Source organism: Cydia pomonella, chromosome 1 (genome assembly GCF_033807575.1).
Source record: "Cydia pomonella isolate Wapato2018A chromosome 1, ilCydPomo1, whole genome shotgun sequence".
Lineage (NCBI taxonomy): Eukaryota > Metazoa > Arthropoda > Insecta > Lepidoptera > Tortricidae > Cydia > Cydia pomonella.
The window spans coordinates 32632420-32658061 of NC_084703.1; the positions used below are offsets into that span (position 1 = coordinate 32632420).

Here is a 25642-nt window from a genome sequence, read left to right on the forward strand (position 1 = left end):
CGAGCTAAGGCGCCGCTCTAAGTACTCTTATACTCCATTATGTGATTCTCCAGACGGTATCACATAGGTACAAAATAAAATAAGAAAAACATTTTTCAAAGAAGAATATTAAGTACGAAAATTAAGCTCGTTATGTTTCATGTTAAAATGAAAAAAAAAAAACTCTCCGACGCTTAAAACACCTTGTATTATTGGCGTTTTACCTACGTGCCATCTCGAACGCCGACTAGTTTAACCGGCTAAGGTAAGGCAAGGCATCACAAACACTGAAATCACGGACAGAAGATTATAAATATTAATAGGTGGTGTTACCAATGTTACCATGTCATTTGTAATGTCTGGTTAAGAAATAAGTAACTATGTATATCCAAATAATGTCCATGAAAAATCGCATATGTGATTCACAACCTGAGAAATAAAATCTTACAATAACATTAACATCCACCGTATAATCTTTTGTTATCGTATCTGCTTCGCTATTTGCGGTTGTTTCATGCAATTTATTCAAATGGCACCATGCAAACAAGCATAGCTATACTTAACTGTTTTCGAGTCTTTTGAATCATACCTAGAAATGCCCGACTCGTTTTAAAGTCTACAATCAAATGTTAACACAAAAGCTATAAAAACGGATCACTTAGGTATTTGTATATAAATTTTGCGCCTGATTATTTTAAAATTGTAGTATAACTATAGTATAAAGGAAACCGTTCATTTTAAAATCTACGCGTATTATTTAGTTCCTTAAAGTATAGTTTGTTGCTGATAATCTAAAATTACACATAACGCGAAGAAGAAGGATAATTCAAATCAAATAAGCAACACATGATTTCACGTCTCAAAGTATGAATAAAAAAACATCAATTATATTTGTGAGCAAAGCAAGTAGGGGGTATTTCCCAAGAACTAAACGGTCGGCCGGCCAGACCATGCGCTGTTGCTTGTTTTCTACGACTTCGTTACTCAGTACCTCTAGTGTAAATATTTTCGACAGCGAAACGTGACGTACGCGTTTGCGTTAAGTGTCATTTTGTATGAGATTTTTGACTTTCCAAAACGTCCCGCTTGGCGCGCTGTTCAAAAACCCATACAAAATGAGACTAAACGCAAACGCGTACGTCACGTTCCAAAATCGAATTTATTTACACTAGGGGTACAGAATTCGCGCGAGCGTGATAATATGTCACCAGCTTATCGAAAATGTTTATAGGTAGGTATACTTATAGTTATTGTAATGATCTTATTTTGACCTTTGTTCTGAGAAAATGTATCGTATTTTTCCTCTATGGAACTATTCTACATTTTTACAAGTATATTATTAGTCACTAAATGCATTTGGGTAAACTAATTATAGGTAGGTACTTCCTTATATATTTTAGCAATTTGACAAACACACTCACTTCGGCATACGATATGACTTATGTATTCACCAGAAAAATGATAAGCATGACCTGTGCATGAACCCTCGCCGAACAAAATAAGTAACTATAAGTTGATAGGTGCACATAGGTGATGTTTATTTTTTGTGATTTGTTTTATTGTCGGTCGTGTGTATTGTATCTCCACTTTCCTATTCCCCTGACTTTGGAAAAGTACCTGACATTCATCAAATGTAGCCATTACTGCCATCTGACAATGTTATAAATGAACAAAATAATCCGTTCTCGCCTTAAGCAATGGAATGCCCTATGTAAATAATTTTAATGGGTGTCGGCGAACCAGGTTGATGTAACGGATTAAACATACAAGACATGTTTTAAACTCAGACAAAACTACCAATAATCCAGTAATTTTTTCGATTTTTGTAATAGGGTTCCTTTGCGTCAAATCCGGTAGGTAGTTCTGATTTTTTGCAGACTTGTTTATGATATTGGCTCAATGAATAATCTAAGTTTGTGATTCAACAATAATCCAAGTTTATGGCCAAAGTCAAAGAAAAAACACTTAACTTTGTGTTTAAAAAGTATGAATATAATGTTTCCGTCCCTTAATTATATGCTAATGATATAATATAACTCGCCCTAGCTGTAGCTGTAAATATGTATAAAATGGATTGGACCTGGTGAGCTGACTAAAGGGTAAAAGCCCCCCTCTTTTTTAGAGGTAGGCACGGTACGATCTCGCACTGAAAAAAATGAACTCCAACTAAGTAGCATTTTCTCTTAGTTGGCGTTAAAATAATTGAAATGACCTTATTATTGTTTACTGAAACCAAAACCATGTAGTTGTAACAGAAACCTGAATATGTTTGAAGTTACACACAAGTAAATGTTGATGTAATAAAAACTTTTTATAAAAACAACTAATACTTTTTTGAATTCATACACTACACTCGTTAAATTAGTTATTTTCTATAATTTACACTTGCAAAGACTCTGTGCATGCATTAACCATTTATGTCTATTATATTAACGAGGCGCAAAGTTAAAATAATAACTGGATATGTTACATTAAAGACGCTATGAAGTAGAACAAAACAAAACAAAATGTAATATCTACCATTTTCTTTAGTAGCACCAATTATTTAGTATTTAGTCGTATTAATTATTTACAATGTTACTGCAAATAATTTATGTGGTATATAAACAATGTTGATTATAAAATTAAACATAATTAAGTTATTGTTTGAATAAACATAATGATAGCATTTACAAATTATAATAAGTTATTTTAATCATATAAAGTGATAGTTGTGTTCAACTAGGTACGTTATACCTAACAATCTTCTTAGTAGATTCAAATAAGATTTGACTGAAACTAATAAGAGCGAGTCCCCCCACGCGTCTCCCTTCCCCCGCGCGCGGCGCGTCTCGACTTGCCGTCTGCCGCCACGCGCATTTTCCGGCGACGCTTCAATAGCGCCACAGCTCTTTGTGGAGTTCTGCCTCTGGCAACGCGAGCGCAGCCTGAAGCCTCTATTTAGTGATCCGCTTACTGATACTTACGTATTGATAGTGATTTTGTGTTGTTGTGGTCCAGTCAGAAATGGATGACGTTGCCGAACTTTTGAAGACCTGGGAGCTACACGACTTAGTACCAATTTTTACAGGTAAGTACCATAGAAATATAAAGCCGAGAAACCTAGTTCACGCGCCAAAGTGAGGCCATTTTTGTAAGCCAGTTGGCTTACTACGCCATACATTATTGCTGCGTTTGTGTGCGTAATGGCGCGTATGAATAGGACTTTTTCACAACTACATGAATCCATTTTCGGCCTCAGTTTTGACGCGTCGCCCGTATGAAACTATCCTTCTGGGCTTTATATTTCTATGTAAGTACCAACATAAATAGGTGCTATAACCTATCTATTTTTAACCAGCTCGTACCTACTTCAATTAATAATAATTAATTACTTCAATCCTACTTTAATTTATGTTTAATATCCTAAACCTCGGAATTGAAACTAGTAGTTATTACAATGAAGGCTAAATCTGTTGTAAATTGGTACCTAGTTACTTACTGACGTAAAAGGATAAGTTAAATGATGAAACTTGCTTTTAGAACAGCGGATGACAATCCAGGCGTTATCGGCTCTGACTCGAGAGGACTTGAAGGACCTTATTCCGCAGGCAGGACCAAGGGTGCTATTTACAAGGTGTTGGCGTTCGTGGAAAAATGAGTTTTTGCCAATAAACGATACTAGTATACCATCTTTTTCGGTAAGTTTTTTATGTGATTTTGTTTGGGTACCTAAGTACCTATTTGTAAAATGTTATATTGACAACTTACCTATTAGTTAGGTGGTATCTAGATAGGTACAGTCAGCATCTTATCCAGCGCAACCATGCAACAGATTGTTGGTTTGTTTTGACCTACTAGGTACCTACTTGGCGGTAGCTTACATAGCTACCTACTTAGATATGTAGAATAAGTAGGTATCAATATGAGGAGGGAGGGAGGACTTTGCCCAGCAGTGGGGCAGAGACTGTGAGACTAGGATTGTATTATTAGACTTAAGTCAAATTATTATTATGAATTATTGTTTTCAGGGCCTGGATTTGTCAAACTTGCAGTTTGATTGCTTGAAGGAAACTGACGAACTATCTGAATGTGTTGTAGAGGTAATACCATTAGACAACCCTGAGACAAAAGAAAATACTGCAAGTACAACAAGTCATCAACAATTAGGAAAAGAAACTCAAACTGGGGTATGTATGATAAAATATTAAGCAGATCATTTAAGTAGTACAGATATACTTTTAATAATTAGCTTTTAGCCTCCGCCCCCGTCTTAGTTGGAACTTTTGCATTTATAATATTAAATTAAAAAAAATAGTAGTTACCTAATAGGGTAGGATAGGATTATGTATCTATCTACATAGATTTATTACAGGTTTACATACCTACAGGTGAAAAAATATTCCATCTCTGTTTTGAATTTATACCTATGTACCTACTTACCTACTAATATTTTCTTTCAGATACTTGAAAATTTATTGAAACAATCACTCGAAACTTCTTCACTTCTGATTTATAAAGGCGGTAGCTTAGATGGAGATGCTACTAGAAATTTATTAGCGTCTGTGATTGCCAAAGAAATATTAAATGAGAACAAAAATTCACCAATAGTTGGTCAAATTTATTTCAAGTGGACAAAATTGATAAGTGAACTCTTTCCGGGTGAAAGGACCACAACGTATTATATCCCTGCATGTACTACTGCGTCTGGCGCAGTTCTTCAAGCAAGAGGCAAACTCGTACATCAGGTAGGTGGATGACCACTGATTTTCAAGCATATTTTGTACCATGGTAGTGTTCCTGTGTCCTTGAAAATTAATGTACTTAAGTACCTACTTTTTACATTTATTTTAGAGTTTAGTTTTAATTCACAATTAGTTAATTTTAATTTTTATCCATTTTATTAGTAGGCAAATAGTAGTTATATATTAATAATTTGTCAATTTTAATTTTGTTCTCCAAACTCATCTAATTTTGTTCTCAATTAAATAAATCTAAGCTTCAGTATCTAATGTCCCAGATACTTATTTATTTATTTATTTATTTATTTAAACTTTATTGCACAAGTATTACAAATAATGTACAAACGGCGGACTTAATGCCTTTAGGCATTCTCTACCAGTCAACCATTGGACTAAATAGAAACAGTAATTAAAGGTGCTTTAAAGAACAATACGCGAGAGAGATTATTGAAATAAAACAACAATATTCTATGTTATACATATTATGTTAAATAAACTTAAATAGGTTGTATAATAAACTTACATATACATATTCACTCTCTATGTACCTGTAGAAAATATCATACCTACTAAAAATCAATCACGAAGCTTATCCAAAAAGTGCTTACGTAGCATGTGCTTAAACGAAAGTTTACTCTGTGCTTGCCTGACACACAGTGTTTTTTATTATTCAAGGTACTGAACAAAAGGAGGCGCTTCCAACAATTAGGATCCTTGACAACAAAAAAAAGAAACAGAGAAGAAAGCCCAGGACCATCTTCTTCATCACCAAGACCAATGCCAAGAATAAAGAATAAATTTATTGTCATAAAAACCTTAGTTGGCAAACAACTAAGGTTTATATGACAATAAACAACATTAAGGTTGAGTCATCCTATTAGGTATTAATGTAAGTAAGTATTGTAAAGAAAGAAAAATAAAGAAATAATTACTTAATGTATTTTTTTTTTATAATCTCCTAGGTACAAGGATTCAATTAAGAACTTTTTCAAGGTAGGTAGTATATTGGTGACTACCTAAATCGTCGTTTTTATCAAGTGTAAGCGAATTCATGTAACATACATAGGCATTTACTAAGTACATAGTGTACTGTGTGTACACTTAGTAAATATCTATGTAAGTTACATGGATTCGCATACACCTAGTACATACGACGGTTAGGTAGTCATGAGTACCTACCAACTACCTTGAAAAAGATCTTAATTGAAACTATTTCCTGTCGTGACTACATCAACAAATCATTCTTAATAGATTCAAACAAACCTCAAAGTCAAACTAGCCTAGATCTTAGTTGAATGAACTTTTATCTTAGTTGATGAAGCTATAGGATCTTGAGTGATTCTATAAATTATTTTGTTGTTATTATAAAGTTTAATGCTTGCGTATAACAACATAATAATTGACATAAACAAGTGGCCTTCTTTGAAGCAAGCATTATTTAGATAGACTCAACTAAGCGTCTTGGTTAAATCAACTATTATCTAATTAAATACAACTGCGATTACTTGACACATTGGACCACTTTCATTATTCGGATAACTCTTATCTTAGTTGATTAAGCTATAGGATCTTGAGTGATTCTATAAATTACTTTGTTGTTATAATAAAGATTAATGCTTGCGTATAACAACATAATAATTGACATAAACAAGTGGCCTTCTTTAAAGCAAGCATTATTTAGATAAACTCAACTAAGCGTCTTGGTTAAATCAACTATTATCTAATTGAATACAACTGTGCGATTACTTGAATCTACAAATGAACTTTATTAATATATTAAGGTTTAATGCTTATACTGGACAAGATAATTAATGAAACTAACTAATCAGTGTTTATTAATTCTACAACAGTACTTGATAGCCGGAACTAAGAACATTTTAACTAAATTCTCTTTGTCACAGTAGTCATGATCTTGACAGGCTCATATGGAGACAAGATACATGATTTTAATAAACAAGATCTTAGTTAAAATGATCAAAAATTTTTTTCAGTGCGTGGCTACCGGGCCAAATCAGCTACTAATTCAAGTTCTAAAAATTATAAATTTGAAAGGCTTTATCTCGAAAGCTTATAGGTCTACAGAGACACTTCTAGTCTTGTATTACTTATAGAAAATTTAGTCTTCTTTAAAAACGCCCTGAGAAGGTAATATCAAAAACTAGTCCTTTTGGGTTAGAATCAAAAAAAAAAAACGCGGTTTTCTTGATTTTTGACAAAGTTGTGTTTGCTGGCGTCGAGGTCACAAACTTGGTTTATTCATTAGGACAACATCATAAATAAGTCTGCAAAAAATCAGAACTACCGAATTTGATGAATACGCTAATGTATTAAGTTACTGGATTACGACGAAACCTGTAGGGCTAAGATAGTCCGCTCTTTATCATTTGTCACCATGCCTGTCACGTTCTAACAAGCATGTAAGCGCAAAAGTGACGGGCATAGTGACAAGTAATAAAAATGGAACCATGCTGCCACCGCTGGCTTCTTAATGTATAGCATATTACCATAACCCACATTGTTAACTGTCCATCTGTGAACCTTATAAACATACGTATTACATTAAAACAAGAAAATCAACAACTTAATCAAATAAAAGTTACATTTTGTACGGTAACGCAGCAGAAAAAAGGTTGCTCCTATACAAAAATGGTGTGTCCTCAACCATAGGTATCGTCATACAACTGTTTCTAAATTTAAACATATGACCAGCATGGAATGACACATTAAACCTGTATCATGCAAAAAATATTTCTGTTACAACAATTTATCTAGAATTTTAAATATAAATTTCGGTCTCCAACTTGTCATCAAATTTAAATTCTTCTGCATTACTATACAAAGTTGCTTAATATTTTTGAGAAATGGCGTCGGTTTTGGCTCACGAGCAAGCGAAATAATACCTACGTTTCTGAAAACAGGCCTAGAAAACTTGTTAGCAAGCATTTTATAAATTTTCTATAACTTAAATAACAATGCCTGTCGTACATGTCCTATTGAATGACATGTACGTACCCCTTAATTTTAAAATGCATAACTCCCATACATACCTAACCTTAGAATAATCAGTTTTAGCATGTAAGTACTTTAGAGTATATTTTACAATTGTATTTGCATGTATTTATACGTGAAAGCAAATAAATGTTCTGATTCTGATTCTGATTCTAAGTGCAGCAGAGACACGATAATTAAACATTTCATTATTAATATGAGGTTTACTATTACTTTGCGTCAAGAAAAAATGACAGTAACACGTAACTCCAGATAATGTAATTAAACATTCCCTGCCGTTACCAATCGTTTTTCTCTGGCGTTACTGGGTGATTTCTACCACACATTTCTACCTTTTATGTATATTTTATTAATAGAACCGTTGTTTATGGATATAATTTAGTGATATATATTTTCCTTTGTGATGTATCTAATAATCTATAATAATCGATAATTAGAATGTATCTAATTATCGATTATTATTTAAATCAAATCTCAACCAATGCAGAATTAATCTAAAAAAAATCGATGTCTCAAAATACTTAAGTAACGCAATGGATTTGTAAATGCCATTTGTTACAAAATATTTATTTTAATAATTTTTTAGATATTCTGTCAAACGCAATAGTAATGTGCTTCTTCGCTGTACTAAACAAATAAACATGTTACAAGTGTTACAACATGCTTACAGATTTTAGTTTATTTGTTATGGTATGCTAAGTACTACGTAGATTTTTTGAGTGAGGCATGAGTAAAATGTGGTTAAATCTCAAGAAATAGTTTCCTTATTTCACTGCTGCCTTAAAAATATAACAAATTATCTAAACCCCAATGGATCATCTTCCAAATCAACGTTCTAAAAGTTGATTCACACAAGAGCGTTGCTGATTGATATTATATATTTCAGTTTATAATCTATATAGCATAGCAGTCTCCTACTTAAAAAACATCTAAATATTTAATAAAATAATTCTATTGTTTCACTAGTACCTAATAATGTTGAATATGGTAAACTTCGCTTTTTTTTATTGCCGCCAAAGCGTTTTCAGCCCACGGCCCATTTAATGTCTTCATAGTGTCCATGGAACACTTTCGTGCAAATATTGATACCCGAGCAAGTGAAAGATTCCAAAAAAGAACCACGAGCGTAGCGAGCTTAAGATGTGGAATCTTAAGCGTTGCGAGGGTTTCAAGGCACGAGGGTTAAACAAAATTTTGCCTCCGAGTGAAACACTAATTTTTTTTACCACACCAACACGAGGAAAATACTAACTATGAAATACAAAAAATATCAAACCAAATCAGATCCAAATGAATGTGATAAAATATTTATCATCATTTAAAAGTAAATTCTACCAGCTAACATAAGGAATCAATTCAAAATTTGCATCTGATTACTTTGCCTCACATGTGGATAAACTTTCTCACTAGTTTTTGAACAATCAATAAATATTGAAAATATTGTTTTTGTTTCAGGCGAAGATGGTTCGGTGGACCTTGTTGGTGGCAGCGCTGTGCGCGGCGCGCGCCGCGGCCCTGCCCGCCAGCACGCACGACCCTTTGGTCGTAACCCGAGATGGAGATGAGGTAACTTCGTTCGTCTGTCGTCGCAAGATTGCCTTTTGAAGGGGTAATATCCTGCACAAAGTTTCATTCCTCTGTTATCCCCTGGGGGTTGAAAATACCCGATAAACTCCAAAACTATTTTATTTTATTTCTCCTAAACTATAAAAGTGACGAGGACTAGGGTAAAGGCACCTATTACCGTGGTAGTTAAGGAACTTTTCAAAAGAGATCCAAAAATTAAAGGTATCAATGCTGTCTAACAGCCAGGAATATTTTTTTTTCATCAGAGCATTTAATGAACTTTCCGTTTCACACGTTTTTGGATTTATTTTGGGTTATTATATGTATTAAAATATTTTTTGAAGCCAAAATGACCAAATCTTCTATTACCGTGGCAAGGGACAGGCTGTGATTCTATTATCGCGAATTGAGCTTTCATTACCGAGGGTACAATTGGCATGATTTTTCTGCACTCGTTAACAGAAACCAAACTCAAAATTCGAAACCTAATACCGAGGGTTAAAACAATAATAACGACGTGGGTTCTGTATATTATTTTTGTGTCATTAAGTTTAATAATGACACAAAAATAAAACTATAGGAGTATGTTTAAAAATAAGAGATATATTCGAAGAGATTTTAATTACACTTTAGCACAATCAAATACTATTAAATAGTTAACTTACCAAGTACCCACGAGTACCTGTATAACAAGTTATAAGTTGAATGTTTTACATGTAAAACAACAAAAATTATTGTTAGTAAAGTTTTACTAAGGACGTATATGACAAATAGGCCTGCCTGTTATTAAATAAAGTAATTTTTAAATGCTATAAAGATTGATAAGAGTTTGTCTTACTGACATAATTAGCTGCACAAAAAAACAAGTAAGTAACATTTTCTCATAAGGCACAGCGTAAATTATCGTCGAAATTTTATAAGCTGGACGTTTACCACCTGAGTGAAAGTTTACCACAGTGAAATGGTAAACGTCCACCTAATAAAATTTCGACTATATATAAAAACATGAAAACTTTTAATTCTAATATTTTTGATAAGGTAATTAAGTTAAATAAAGTCTCTCACATATTATGTGTTATAATTTACCCGTTTATAACTAACAAATCACAGTACTTTTCTTATTGCTGATTCTTATAGCTAAAAAAAATCATGTCTGAGATTTTGGACTACTGTATAAATAAAATTATATAAAAAAAAATCGAATCGGAATTGTCCGCCAGTTGGGTACCCTTCCTTGTCTGTCAGAGTAATAACTGAATCAGAAAACAGAAGAATTTAAATCTGATAATGATAACTGAAGTCTAAATTTTATCAACGAAATCTGTACTTGCGGTACCCTAAATGCGATATTTCAATACAATACCAAATAGTCACTCGGTAATAGATAACTCTTTAAGAGCCTATTCCCGACCCATTCGATATTTCTCTGGGTCGGTAATAGATTTCTATACATTCTATTACCGAGGGTAATATGATCATACCATCGGTAATAGGCTTAATTTGGAGTTTAATTAAACCTAATTCCGACCCATAAAAAGAATAAAACACAGATGTTTTTTCAAATCAAATCAAACACGTATATTACAAGCTTCTTGTAAAGACAAAATCACATTACTGGCAAGTAAATTTTAGGTTTTAACTCAAAATAAAAAAAAGTTGACAGTTTAAGGGTTCCCATAGAAACAAGGAAATCGGTGCTGAAGTTTTTGTTAAAAATTAAGGGTTAGTTGAATACTTTCCGTACCACGGAAATAGCTCTTTAATAGCGTGAATAGATCAAGATTGGAATAAATAAAAGAAATTATAAAATTGATAATTTGTACCAAAACTAAAGATTAAATAACAAAACTACCACTTTTTCTATTACCGTGGCATACCACGGAATTACTTACCACAGAAGTAATTGGCGCCTATCACCGCTGTATTTTATTTTCAATTTTAAACGTATTTTCCGGTCAAAAACTAAGTTAAAAGTAATTCAAAATCGTGTAGAAACCAATACACAACCTCTTCAAAGGCATTGCACTAGTTTATTTGCCATAACTATTACGTAAAACACTAAGTAAGATTGGAGTGCACTTACCTGTGGTGTCACGCGTCTGTATGGAACAACCGGTTCTTGCGCCGCCGTCGCACAAACTGACGAATCGCGAGTTTTTTGTTACACTCACACAAATGCACACTAATGGGCACGATAGACCAATGAATGAGCTTGTTTTGTGTATGCTTTATTTCTTAGAGAATAGATCTGTTTGCTTGCAAAATGCGTATTTGTAAACACCGCGGTGTTAGACGTCGATTTTGATACCCGCGTTAATAGCCGCCGTTACCCTAATTACATAATTATTTTTTATGTTGCTACTTTATGCATGAATACAAAGTTAAGGTTACTTTATGTTAATATTATAATAAAGAAACAATTGTTTTATAAGCAAACATTTAAATTTAAATTAAATTAAAATAAATATATTATAATATAAAAATATTATAATATATTATATTTAAATTAATTTAATTTAAAGCATTTAAATTGTTTTGTTTTAGTGTTGTGTTCCTGCCGGTGAGTAAGGTTGCCAGAGCTCAACGAGGGGGGTGGGGTTAGGGTCGGCAACGCGCATGTAACTCCTCTGGAGTTGCAGGCGTACATAGGCTACGGAGACTGATGGTAACATCAGGCAGGCCGTATGCTTGTTTGCCACCGACGTAGTATAAAAAAAGCAATAAAAAAGCGGCCAAGTGCGAGTCGGACTCGCGCATGAAGGGTTCCGTACCATTTAAGACGTATTAAAAAAAATCTACTTGCTAGATCTTGTTCAACATTTTACCACTTTGGACACACATTTTTTCACTTTAGAAGTGTCTCTCGCGCAAACTATTCAGTTTAGAAAAAAATGATATTAGGAATCTAAATATCATTTTTGAAGACCTATCCATAGATACCCCACACGTATGGGTTTGATAAAAAAAAATATTTTAATTTTATGACGTATTAAAAAGAAACTACTCACTAGATCTCGTTCAAACCAATTTTCCGTGGAAGTTTGCATGGTAATGTATATCATATATTTTTTTTAGATTTTTCATTCTGTGATTTTAGAAGTTACGGGGGGGGGGGGGGGACACATTTTACCACTTTGGAAGAGTCTCTCGCGCAAACTATTCATTTTAGAAAAAAATGATATTAGAAACCTCAATATCATTTTTGAAGACCTATCCATAGATACCCCACACGTATGGGTTTGATGAAAAAAGATTTTTTGAGTTTCAGTTCTAAGTATGGGGAACCCCCAAAATTTATTGTTTTTTTTCTAATTTTGTGTGAACATCTTAATGCGGTTCATAGAATACATCCACTTACTAAGTTTGAACAGTATAGCTCTTATAGTTTCGGAAAAAAGTGGCTGTGACATAATCGGACAAACAGACGGATACGACGAATCTATAAGGGTTCCGTTTTTTGCCATTTGGCTACGGAACCCTAAAAATGACTTTGATTTATACTTATACCGTTTGGAAATCGAACACAAGCAGCGGTCCGGTCACAGGCAATTGTTTATTAACCTTGCACGGCTATTAGGAGTTAAATAAATAGTAGGCACCACAGAGCCCATTATTCATATTAATTTCGCAATGTTCCTTCTTGGCTACGTCGATGAAACTTTAATATGATGTAGATTAGAAGTTGGTTCATATTTAAAAAAAACCGGCCAAGAGCATGGCGGGCCACGCTCAGTGTAGGGTTCCGTAGCTACTCTTCCGTCACAATAAGCTAAACTGGAGCTTAAAGTATAGTAAATTGTTAGCCAAGGGATGAAACGGTACCTTTCACGTAGTGTTGAGTTGCTCACTCGTGAGGCACCTCATTTGTACCACTCATTTACTTAAATTGTCGCAGAACTTCACACCGCATAAATGTCATACATCACTCCTCAATTAATTTTACTCATTTACTCGCGCGCATCACACACAGCTCTTACCACTCAAACCATTCAAACCCTTCAAATTTGAAAAAAAACTCTCAGCCTTTCAAACTCACTCGCGTTCCTCACAACTCGCAAGAGAGTCGCGAGGCGCTCGCTCGGTGCTCGCCGACATTCAAATGAAGAAATGAGTCATTGACGTCATCGCATTCATCGCTCACACTATCAACTGCCCAACTACAAACCTTATTGCAAGGAGAAAAGGTCCACCGAGAAATGCGTTGTGTTTTAACTCGCGTGAAAGTTTCACGCGAGTTAAACAAATAGGCAAATTTGCATAATCAGCACCTAATTAAAGTAAGTCTTTTTACTATGAAGGGGAAACTTTTTGCGATAAATCAAAAACAGCTAAACTGATCATGTCCGCTATAGTTTTCATTTAATGTCTTTCTTAAGCTCTACTTCCACGATTTTTTTCATATTTTTTGGATCTATGGTTCAAAAGTTAGAGGGGGGGGGGGGACACATTTTTTTTCTTTCGGTGCGATTATCTCCGAATATATTTACTTTATCAAAAAATATTTGTTGAAGACCCCTATTAGTTTTGAAAGACCTTTCCAACGATACCCCACACTATAGGGTTGGAGCAAAACAAAAAATTCACCCCCACTTTACGTGTAGGGGAGGTACCCCCAAAAAAAAATTTTTTAGATTTTATTGTACGACTTTGTCGGCTTTATTAATTTATATATCCATGCCGAATTTCAGCTTTCTAGCACTAACGACCACGGAGCAAAGCCTCGGACAGACAGACAGACAGACAGACGGACATGGCGAAACTATAAGGGTTCCTAGTTGACTACGGAACCCTAAAAAAGGTGTTTGTACCACGAGCTGATCTTGTTATACAGGATGTGTCAAATTTTTTTTTTTATTTTTTTACAAGGATTTGTATGGTTAGGAGAGTAATTTTTTGTCATGTAGCTTTTATTCACAATAATATTTCTAAAAAATTTGAAAATGATCACTTTTATAGTTTAGGAGAAATAAAATAAAATAGTTTTGTAGTTTATCGGGTATTTTCAACCCCCAGGGGGTAACAGAGGGATGAAACTAGGCATCGTTTGGTTATATTAGTTTCGAACCAAAAACGCTGGGGGCAATTTTTCAAAGACTATCCTGCTATATCTACCCTTTGTGTTATCTGTATGTATCCACTATGTATTTGACTCGCAAGAGTAATAAAAACTAAATTACTCACTTTTATTCGGTTTCGGATCAATTTGTATGTACAGAAATTGGGTGTGTAATGTTTGGTATATTTTTAAAGGGTATATTCATTCATTATATATAATTAACATTTAGTATAACAACAAAATATATACACTGTCTTATTTTGTATATTCATCATTACGTATAACGTTTATTTCGTATATACTACATTTGATATAACACTTATATCATATGGTATAATTAACTTTTAATATACAACTCATATTATATAACTAATTAGCAGTATAAAAATTAGAGATGGTCAAAATCTGCAAAAAAAGCAACAAAGAATTAATCAAATACTTGAGCGAAAACAATTTCGTAGTCACCTGGAAGGGAAGGTTAAGCTTGCATCCAAAAAACTCGGTGTGCTCAATAAAGCTAGGCGGTACTTTACTCCGGGGCAAAGACTGCTACTATATAAATCGCAAGTCAGACCCCACATGGAGTACTGCTGTTACCTTTGGGCAGGAGCACCTGCATGCCAGCTTGGACCCTTCGACTCAGTCCAAAGGCGCGCTGTACGAATCGTCGACGATTTCAAACTCACAAGCAGCATTGAACCATTAAGTCTAAGGGGAGACTTTGCCTCCTTGTGTGTGTTCTACCGCACCGCTCGCCGTCGGCAGGGTGTTCATCCTCATACCCTAGAGCCTAAATGGTCGCGCACTGTGCGGTTTAAGAGGAATTTCCTCCCGCGGACGCTCCAGCTGTGGAATGAGCTCCCTGCCGAGGTTTTCCCGAGGGTATACAGTATGGGATTCTTCAAAAAAGGAGTGTACAGGTTTTGTGATAGCAGTTCGTTTCTTTAGGGTTCACAGTAAAGTTCTAACCTACCCAATTTTTCTGGTATTAAATTTGGAATTATATCTCTAATACGTTATATAAAAAATAGTTATTCTCACTGTGCTTTAGATGAAATTAGCGTTATACCATTTGATTATTATTAGAAATAAGCATTATACTCAAAGAACGTTATAATAGATGTTATTCGATATAATTAATATTAGTACCTGGGCGACCGAGCTTTTATAATACTATTTATTGTAATATGGTGGTGTATAGGTGATAATCTTAACTACATTTTTTTTACTAAATTAAACTTGTCTAAAACAATAAAAATTTTTTTTTTTTTATATAAACTTGAATATATATAAAATAAAATTAAAACAAAAGTTAGTCACCGGGCGAGATTCGAACCCGTAACACTCGTTTCTAGCCGTCCGCGTCTTAACCCGCTGGACCAGACGGACAGTAGCCGGCAACACGAAATTAGCGACCATATCCTGCGTCGTAAGAAAAACGCATGAAAACTCGAAAACACGCGTTTACCCAAACATAAGACTAATCTAGATCGATTGTATACCCCCAAAAACCTCCATATACCAAATTTCAGCGAAATCGTTAGAGCCGTTTCCGAGATCACAGAAATATATATGTATATATATACAAGAATTGCTCGTTTAAAGGTATAAGATAAGAAACAATAATAATACATAATGCACTTTTTTGTCTCTTTCTTTTTGCTAATGACGTGAAAGGGATAAAGACAATAGAATCCAAATATTTCGAACTTGTATTAGGCCCTGCACGTTGAAATGACATACGAATCTAAAGGTCACTTGAATGTTATTTTGTCTCACTCGGTGAGCAAAATGCGATTTTGCTCACTGTTTTTAAGCAGCAAATTACCCTTGATCGAGCTGCTGACGTGAAAATAACTATTTTCAATCGATCAATCAAAATGTTCATTGTTGGTCATGAGTTACAGAGATGTTATTATAATATACAAGAATCAGAAGCATACATTTTTATTGTGTTAAACAATAACATACACAAGTTAAATACAATAGGGAAACTTAAAACATAAATACACTCAAGTTGTTTACCACGAAATGGTCCCGCCTCAGCATAATGCTAACCCAAAGGTCAGCGCTGGTGTTCCGGCGAGACCATTTTTTTGTTGGCCACGAACGCAGCTGTTTGACACGACACACACTATCATAAAACTGAACGCGATTAAAAAATAATGATCACGTGTTTTGTTCTATCGGCTTATACACTCATACTCATATATTCCTAAAAAGGTTTAGTCACTTTTCAGTACTTTGGAGGACAATTCCTCCCAATAGGTTGAGATTGGGCAGCTAATAAAAATATGTGTCTGTTATTTCAGACTACTCTATAACATAGGTATATCAAAATAAATCAAAACGGAGCCGGAGAGTTGGGTTTCCTTTCCTTGTTAGTAAGAGACACATATAGCTTAAACTCTCCATAATATTCGTGATTGTCCGGAACACGCGGGATCTTAATTGGGAAGCCCGGTAAAAACACAAAAAACTAAACGTACTCGTAGATGGCTTTCTCGCCTGATGGTACTTTCCTTTAAGTATATAGAAATTGACAGCCGGTCAAAGCTAATTCTAGATAGTGCTTTTGATGATGGTACATTTTTATATATAAGTACGTAGAATACGACCACGGATTAGGGTGTAGATGCTGGTAAGTCCCGTATATCCGACATTCAGTGGCGGCCGACCATTGACTTATATATTACTTCTTAAAGACGGGCTAAATGGGCTAGTTCGTTGGTGCGCAAATCGCGTTTGTGCACAGTTTGGTTGGTGCGCATGTTCGCTCGCCATTATATGAACGGGCCTGTCTTTACTTTTGAAATCTTTGCGGCCGTCTCACTTTATGCACAGACTATCAGTTATATCAGTTTTGTAAACTAGATACTTACTCGAATAATGATCATGTGACACGTGTGGTCGTGTAACAAATATATATATATATATATATATTTAATTTGAATCGCCGTATTGTGCAGCATTAAGCTGCAAAAATAGCAGCTGCATAAAAAAAACTTTTACAGTACATATGGTGCTACTTTTCGTAATAGTACATTACGATACAAGTGCGAAAAATAGGAAATTCGAAACGAGTGGCGATAAATTAAAACACGACCGAAGGGAGTGTTTTTAATCGACACGAGTTTGTCAATGTTTATCTAGAATAATCAATATCCTACATGTCAAGGAACTTTCGATACTTAAATTCTACGGCGAATGGCAAATAGTCATATCACAATAGGAAGTTTGTAATCACATACGACTTTTTGTTTTCGAAAGGCACGGTTCTGTCAAACAGTTCCCAACCTATGTATAATCGACAAAATCGTTGAGCTCACTTTATACTGGTTTCTTTAGCCTTTTACTTGCGTATGATAATTGATAAGTCAGCGATATGAATATTTTTTCCATAATTTATTACAACGTCATTCCGTATTGAGTAGATGTATCAGATTGGTGGTAGGCGAACTTTTGTGATAATTAAAGAGCATATCTTCTCTCTCCCATGACTTAGACATTATATTTTAGACCGTGTTACCTACAGTTGATATTCATTCTATAAATGTCAACCGGTAACACCTGATTGGAATGAAAAATAAATGTATGCCCTGTTTTAGCTTAACTGTAAATGTGTGAGTTAGGCGACACTGGTAATTATTGATATGTGAATACGACAGTGCCATAAATAATCATAATAATCAAATTGACAGTTGCCTTGCCCATTTCGTGAAACGTTTTAAATGTTGATGTTGTTTACCACTTAACAGAGCACAAGCCCGACGCCGGCGCCGACATCGACGCCGACGATGAGCGGGCCGCCGCCGCCGCTGAAGGTGACGGAGATGGACGTGCGCTCCGAGGTGTCGATGCGCTACGCGCGCACGGCCGTGGTCACGCGCGTGCGCAACCCCGCGGACCGCGGCCAGGAGGCTGTCTTCAGGGTGCTCATACCGGAGACCGCCTTCATTAGCGGATTCCAAATGTAATTTAGTACACATTCCTATAAGCAGATATACTCAAGGTAATGAGAACGGGCCACTTGGTAAGAATATTTCTTGACCCGAACAAAAATAACACGTTTTTATTGCTCTTCGGTGTGCTTACCAACACAAGTACCCATAGTTAAAATATCGTTGAAAATTATGAACTGTAATTTTTAGGACATTGTTACTTTTTGCTACTTTAGGGTTGTTTTTCCATTTCCAAGTAAACTATTAATTTCTTTGCTACTCATAAATACGAGTAATGTGACACGATAATCACGGATGCCTTGATTTTATAAATATCGGATAATGAAGTAAATATTACCTATATTTCTTTTAATTTGCATCGTTGTCTCGCATAAACTTTAGTTTCGGTATGTTAGTATTTAGTTACTAGTAGTACTTACTAAATTTGTATGTGTGTAAAACACTTATTATTTCCCAGGACCTTGGGCGGAAAAACGTACAAGGCTTATGTAAAAGAAAAAGAAGAAGCTAAAAGGATATATGATCAGGCAGTCTCTCAGGGAATAAGTGCTGGTCATGTTGCTGTCAAGTAAGTTATTTATAATTTATATTCATTATTTACGAACAGCAAATTAATTGAGAAAAAAGAATGGAATTTTCAGGTATTATGTTGACATTTCAGAGCACGAGACTCCAACGAGTTTATGGTGAATGTAAACGTGGAACCAAACAGCGTGGGCATCTTCAACTTGACGTACGAGGAGCTGCTGGGGCGGCGGAACGGCGTGTACAACCACGACATCAACATGCTGCCTGGCGCGCCCGTGCCCAAGCTCACGGTGACCGTGCACGTGCGCGAGGCGCAGCCCATCACCGCGCTGCGCGTGCCCGAGGTGCGCACCGGCAACGAGATCGACCCCACCGAGACCGACCCTAGTGAGTGCTACTGTCTACAACCATTACAGTATTATCATATATGTATACCTTGTGTTTTGTCTGTAGCTCGTCGTATCCGATGAGTGCGACTGCAATCACTTCATTCGATAAGCACCTACAGATCATTGCTAACCGGACTTCTTATTCATTTAAGTTATCCCTCTGGGTCAAGAGAACAACCAAAGGGAGTAAGTCCAGTTGTATCTATTTGCGGTTATTATATTAATATTAACTTACTTGCGTTTGGTATCATCCATAGAAGTTACTGTACCAGCGCTTAGGTACCAATCAAGTAAGAATTGCAATAATAGAATAATAATGCATTCGTTTAGTTAGTATATAGATATCAAAATAAGCAAAATAGCGCGATTAAGATTACTTGGCTCGACCCCAGGTAACGCGATAGCTGTTATCGAGAGGTCAGAGGACAAGCGCGAGGCCACGATCACGTTCAAGCCGGACCTTGAGGAGCAAAAGAGACTCATGCAAGTCTATGAGGTTGGTATTCACATATTCATACACATTTAATTAGTTTTATAAATGGATGAATTATTATTATTTGCATTTACTTCAGCCGTTAAACTATAGGCACGATTTGTTCTTGGACTTTACAACTTTTATACAAATAATATGTAGATTGTAAATACTAGACTTAGGCTATTGCTACCCGTTTATTTTCCATTAGGAGAAAAGCAAGGAATCCCAACAATCTTCAAGACCTTGGTATCATACTGAAAAGGCCCAACCGAAAGGGGTGCTCGGGCAATTCGTAGTGCAGTACGATGTGGAGCGTCCAAAGAATGGTGAAATTCTTGTAAGTATTCCAAATCTGTTTTTTGTATTTTTACATCAACGTGCAGATTGAGTGTACGTAATTGTTTAATATGGAAAATAAATTCTCTTCATTAATTTCCGCATCTCTAACTAAACCTTTTATACTAGCATATCATCATCTTTCTCGCGTTATTTGACGACCGGTTTGGCCTAGTGGGTAGTGACCCTGCCTACGAAGCTGATGGTCCCGGGTTCAAATCCTGGTAAGGGCATTTGTTCGTGTGATGAGTTCCCAAGTCATGGGTGTTTTCTATGTATTTATAAATATTTATATATTATATATATCGTTGTCTAAGTACCCTCAACACAAGCCTTATTGAGCTTACTGTGGGACTTAGTCAATTTGTGTAATAATGTCCTATGATATTTATTTATTTATTAATCCCGGTATTTTGCCACGGCTCGGAGACTGAGGTCCACTTGCAAACGAATCCCTTGAATTAGTGTAGGCACTAGTTTTTACGAAAGCAACTGCCTGCCAATCTGACCTACCAAACCCAGAGGGTAAACTAGACCTTATTGGAATGCGTCCGGTTTCCTCACGATGTTTTCTTTCACCGAAAAGTGATTTCGTGCATAAGTTCCGAAAAACTCATTGGTACGAGCCGGGGTTTAAATCGTCGGCCTCCGGATTGCAAGTCGCACGCTCTTACTGCTAGGTCATCAGCGCTTTAACCCTAGCATATCTTTTATTATTTATTTGTATGATATAATTGACACAGGTTGTAACAACCGTTTAAGGGCATATTCAGTATCATTCTCTGATTAGGAAAAGTAAGAAAATCTCTTTTTTGATGCGAAAAATTATTTGCCTTTGTATGGAGAGTTGGCCGATATGTACGACCTGCCCCATAAATAAAAAATATTTTTTGGCGTCAAAAATGTATTTCTTCCACTTTTTCCTCATCAGAACACGATAGCGAATATGGCCTTAAACGGATCTCCACTATTTTTGTTACACCTTGTACAACACATATTACAGTGAAACCTCAACTCGAACCTCGATAAGACGAAATCCCCTTTAACTCGAAATAAAATGCCAATATGCCAATGCCAATAAAATGCCCTGTACTGTACTTTACTGTACTGTGACTGAACTTTATGGGTTTGTTCTAAAAAAAGACGAAAACTCGTTAACACAAAGTTTGAGACGTTTGCCTTGAGATTCGTGCTGCAGAAGTTCCACTGTATCAATATTTTATATGTCACATGAAAAAAAGATTCTGAGAGAAGTGATCTACGTTAGTTTTTTTTTTTTGCATTTGTTGATTTGTTGATTTGATATTTTACTTATTTATTAAATTAATTGAGATATACAAAATATTTTTTACGCCAATGATAACTGATAACCAAATAAAAATTAAGACAAGTCATAGTGAGTAATTATTTAATTTCTAAAATGCTGAGTGTCTTCTAGGTGAATGATGGTTATTTCGTGCATTTCTTCGCACCGGAGTCGCTGCCTCCGCTGACCAAGCTGGTGGTGTTCGTGCTGGACACGTCGGGCTCCATGTCCGACCGCAAGATCGTGCAGCTGCGAGAGGCCATGCAGGCCATCCTCTCCGAGCTGCACACAGGCGACTACTTCAGCATTGTGGAGTTCAGCTCCAGCGTCAAGGTACCGTGGGCCGGCCGGTGCAGGGGCGGACACGGCGGGCTCCATGTCCGATCGCAAAATCGTGCAGCTGCGAGAGGCCATGCAGGCCATCTTCTCCGAGCTGCACACGGGCGACTACTTCAGCATCGTGGAGTTCAGCTCCAGCGTCAAGGTACCGTGGGCCGGCCGGTGCAGGGGCGGACACGGCGGGCTCCATGTCCGATTGCAAGATCATGCAGCTGCGAGAGGCCATGCAGACCATCCTCTCCGAGCTGCACCCGGGTGACTACTTCAGCATCGTGGAGTTCAGCTCCAGCGTCAAGGTACCGTGGGCCGGCCGGTGCAGGGGCGGACACGGCGGGCTCCATGTCCGATCGCAAGATCGTGCAGCTGCGAGAGGCCATGCAGGCCATCCTCTCCGAGCTGCACACGGGCGACTACTTCAGCATCGTGGAGTTCAGCTCCAGCGTCAAGGTACCGTGGGCCGGCCGGTGCAGGGGCGGACACGGCGGGCTCCATGTCCGATCGCAAGATCATGCAGCTGCGAGAGGCCATGCAGACCATCCTCTCCGAGCTGCACCCGGGTGACTACTTCAGCATCGTGGAGTTCAGCTCCAGCGTCAAGGTACCGTGGGCCGGCCGGTGCAGGGGCGGACACGACGGGCTCCATGTCCGATCGCAAGATCGTGCAGCTGCGAGAGGCCATGGAGGCCATCCTCTCCGAGCTGCACCCGGGCGACTACTTCCGCATCGTGGAGTTCAGCTCCAGCGTCAAGGTACCGTGGGCCGGCAGGTGCAGGGGCGGACACGGTGGGCTCCATGTCCGATCGCAAGATCGTGCAGCTGCGGGAGGCCATGCAGGCCATCCTATCCGTCCGTGCTCTTGCTTATATGTCAGCAGGCTGTGGACATCCCAGTGATTCTCCGCTGCTTGGACTGGGTGGACACGCCATACTACGGAAATTATTTAAGTATCTACGTGCACACAGTACGTCATGCTTATATACGCATCAATGTGTGTTTAAGCTTCTTAAAATTGACAAGCTTCAATCCATACTTGGCAAAATACACCAGCATTTTGAACTTTTCATCATTGCGTTGCTAACCGACCGAACTGTCAATACACTGTCAGGCTGGGGCTGGGACGGGGTGGAACGTGTCTGTTCTGTTTGATAATACTATACTATTACCTCTGTGGTACATGTGTATGTCCCTGAGATGATCCTAATGAATGATAATAAACCGTATAGGCTGCTCTTACACTGCAGACGTTTTCTTATTAACTTTTGACGCTCTAAAATGCTACAATGCTATATTTGGATGGCAGGTGCACGACCTGAAAGAAGCCGACGAGCCGGCCGCGTCGCCGCCGAACGACTACTACTACAGCAGCTGGAACAACGAGAACAGCCGCAAGGTGACCCTGCTGCCGCCCTCCAGCGCCACCAAGGAGAACATCGACAAGGCCAAAGTCATCGTCAGCAGGCTGGTCGCGGTCGGAGGTTGGTCACACTCTACAAATAAATACCCCTGCAAAAACCACCATTCTGTCCTCTGGACATTAACGTTCGAGTACACTTTGCTAAGGCTTTCTACATGCAACAAGAACATTTGGCAAAGTCCATTATTGTATGATATCCACAGGAAACACGCATAACGCTAACTCAAACTAACAAAGTATTGGCCCACCTAAATTATATTTACCTAAATTAAATTATTATATCGGAATCGAAACATGTGGTTATACATAGAATTTCTTACTTGGACAGGCACAAACATAGCCAGCGCCCTCGATGTTGCGATAGACATCGTCCGCAAAGGTGTGAGCAAGCCTGGCTTCACGGGCAAGACGGGACCCACGGGGGAGACCGGCGCGACCGGAGAGACGGGGGCCACGGGCGACACGGCCGCTGAGGACGCGCACACTGACGCTCCCGCCACGGAAACAACAGTTGTGGCGGCCACCACGGAGCCAAACCAGGAAGACGATGAAGGTGAGACCAACAACAACACCAAGCCAGCTTGTCAAGATAATAGTCATAACTTAATAAAATTAATTTATAAAATCTTAGATACGTATACGTACAGGTCAAGTCACAAGACCTCGCATGAATGGAACGAATGAGTGAATAAAAATATCTATGTATGTATGACATTGGCAATAGTGCGCTGCGCAAGCGTACAGTGTAGACGTGTTCTAAAGTTATGATCTAGATTCCATTCATGCCAGCTTTCGTGAAACGACCCGTAATTGACAACTCTAATATAAAATGATGAAAATAATTGTTTTCAGAAAAACAGGAGCTGGAGTCAATCATTGTGTTCTTGACGGACGGCGAACCGACGGTGGGCGAGACTGACCCCAAGCGCATCATCAACCGCGTCTCCGAGAAGAACTCGGGACCGCGCAAGGCCTCCATCTTCTGCCTCGCTTTCGGTACGTTACACTCTTCGATATCTCTACCTATCTCTCGCTAATAATCAGCGCAGTGGCGTAAATGTACCGACCGAGGCCCATAGCTAATTCATCTATTGCGCACGGCCTAGCTAACGACTTCTTAATCAAGGGGCCCCCTTTCGAACAGAGCCTTGCCCGCTTTGCCACCGTATATTTTAAACTGGTTGACGAATTATAGAAAAAACAAAATTATTTCTCGTGTGTTACTACATGAATGCATATTGTTGCCTGTGCGCAGGCGAGGACGCAGACCGCTCATTCCTGCGCAAGCTGTCGCTGCGAAACGACGGCTTCATGCGGCACATCTACGAGGCGGCGGACGCGGCGCTGCAGCTGCGCGACTTCTACAAGCAGATCTCCTCGCCGCTGCTGGACGACGTCACCTTCATCTACCCGCCCAACCAGGTCCGAACACCGACTTAATACGCGTACTTGTTTACGAAGTCGATCTCAGTCTTACAAACTTCTTTATTAATACGAATCTTGCAAGCTACCCATTCCCATTATTCAACTGAGCTGAAACTTCATAGACCTAGCCTACCTATGTAAGTTGGGTGACAAAGCAATATTATGGTACTGTCGAGCTAACCTGGTGTGATAGGAGGCCGGAGGAGGCTATAGGAACTCTGTGTTAAAACACACAATTGTGTTTGGTAGGATGACATTAGATTTTTTTTCCAGACCAATCCTTATTTAACAAAAATAACTTGAATTCCAATATGACAATAAATACATGTCTTTGTAGCTTATATTATCTCATTATAATAGACACAAATCACCAAAAATATATTATTTTGTAAAAAAAAAGATAAATTATATGTTTGAGTTTTAATTGTGAAGGTTTAATTGTGTTACTTAAAAATATAAATCATTACCAATATAAGCGATTATATGGCCTTTGCAGATTTGCATTGTCACAAACTTATTTATAATTGCTTTTTGACATTTGTCAGCCTACCCTTCGAGTTTGAAAAAGATACCCTTTAAGTGGCAGGCCGCCGGCTCGTGGTCGATTAAGTCATTTCAATTTCATTAATTAAAATAAAATCAAAATTCTAACAACTTAGAAATGATGTTTGCCACTTGGAGGACTAGTTGACTGTTGAAAGAAAATTACAAATACCGATAAAAGCTCGTATCAAAAATGTAAAAAGTTGTTTAGATCGCAGAGGGTTCGCTGACGAAGCACAAGTTCCGCACGTACTACGCGGGCTCGGAGGTGGTGGTGGCGGGGCGCGTGGCGGCCGCCGCCACCGAGCTGGCGCCGCGCGTCGAGGGCTTCTGCGGCGTCGAGGACGGCGTGGGCAAGGTACTGCCAGTTCATACCTTACAAATGTCTCTTTCAATTTTTTATAATGTGGAAAATTTAATTTGTCTCTAAATATGCATGACATAAAAGTTTTAGAGCCCTTTACATATTTATAATTTATAAACATTTCAAGCTTTAGAAATTATTACAGTTAAAAATTGACTATATATATATATATATATATATATATATTATACATATATGTGTGAACCTAAGACCTGTCGTTTATTTGATAA

The 25642-nt window shown here is 37.4% G+C and overlaps 2 protein-coding genes across 12 annotated transcripts in view; both read left to right on the plus strand.

The window, feature by feature from the left end:
• Positions 1 to 25642, plus strand: part of LOC133519830 (inter alpha-trypsin inhibitor, heavy chain 4-like) — a 50045-nt gene that overhangs the window by 5787 nt on the left and 18616 nt on the right. For all 11 annotated transcript variants that reach the window (XM_061853955.1, XM_061853963.1, XM_061853979.1 and 8 more), the window contains exons 2-13: positions 9165 to 9275; positions 18090 to 18304; positions 18751 to 18861; positions 18955 to 19208; positions 19603 to 19706; positions 19894 to 20022; positions 21460 to 21660; positions 22967 to 23141; positions 23409 to 23633; positions 23933 to 24076; positions 24336 to 24502; positions 25260 to 25406. In XM_061853955.1, the coding sequence (XP_061709939.1) occupies positions 9171 to 9275; positions 18090 to 18304; positions 18751 to 18861; positions 18955 to 19208; positions 19603 to 19706; positions 19894 to 20022; positions 21460 to 21660; positions 22967 to 23141; positions 23409 to 23633; positions 23933 to 24076; positions 24336 to 24502; positions 25260 to 25406 (1977 nt within the window). In that variant the 5' untranslated portion in view covers positions 9165 to 9170. The remainder of the gene's footprint in view (positions 1 to 9164; positions 9276 to 18089; positions 18305 to 18750; positions 18862 to 18954; positions 19209 to 19602; positions 19707 to 19893; positions 20023 to 21459; positions 21661 to 22966; positions 23142 to 23408; positions 23634 to 23932; positions 24077 to 24335; positions 24503 to 25259; positions 25407 to 25642) is intronic.
• LOC133530058 (uncharacterized) lies at positions 2880 to 5546 on the plus strand. Its single transcript, XM_061867878.1, has 5 exons — positions 2880 to 3049; positions 3502 to 3659; positions 3990 to 4148; positions 4422 to 4706; positions 5376 to 5546. Exons 1-5 carry the CDS (start codon positions 2986 to 2988, stop codon positions 5544 to 5546), a joined length of 837 nt encoding a protein of 278 aa, XP_061723862.1. The 5' UTR covers positions 2880 to 2985.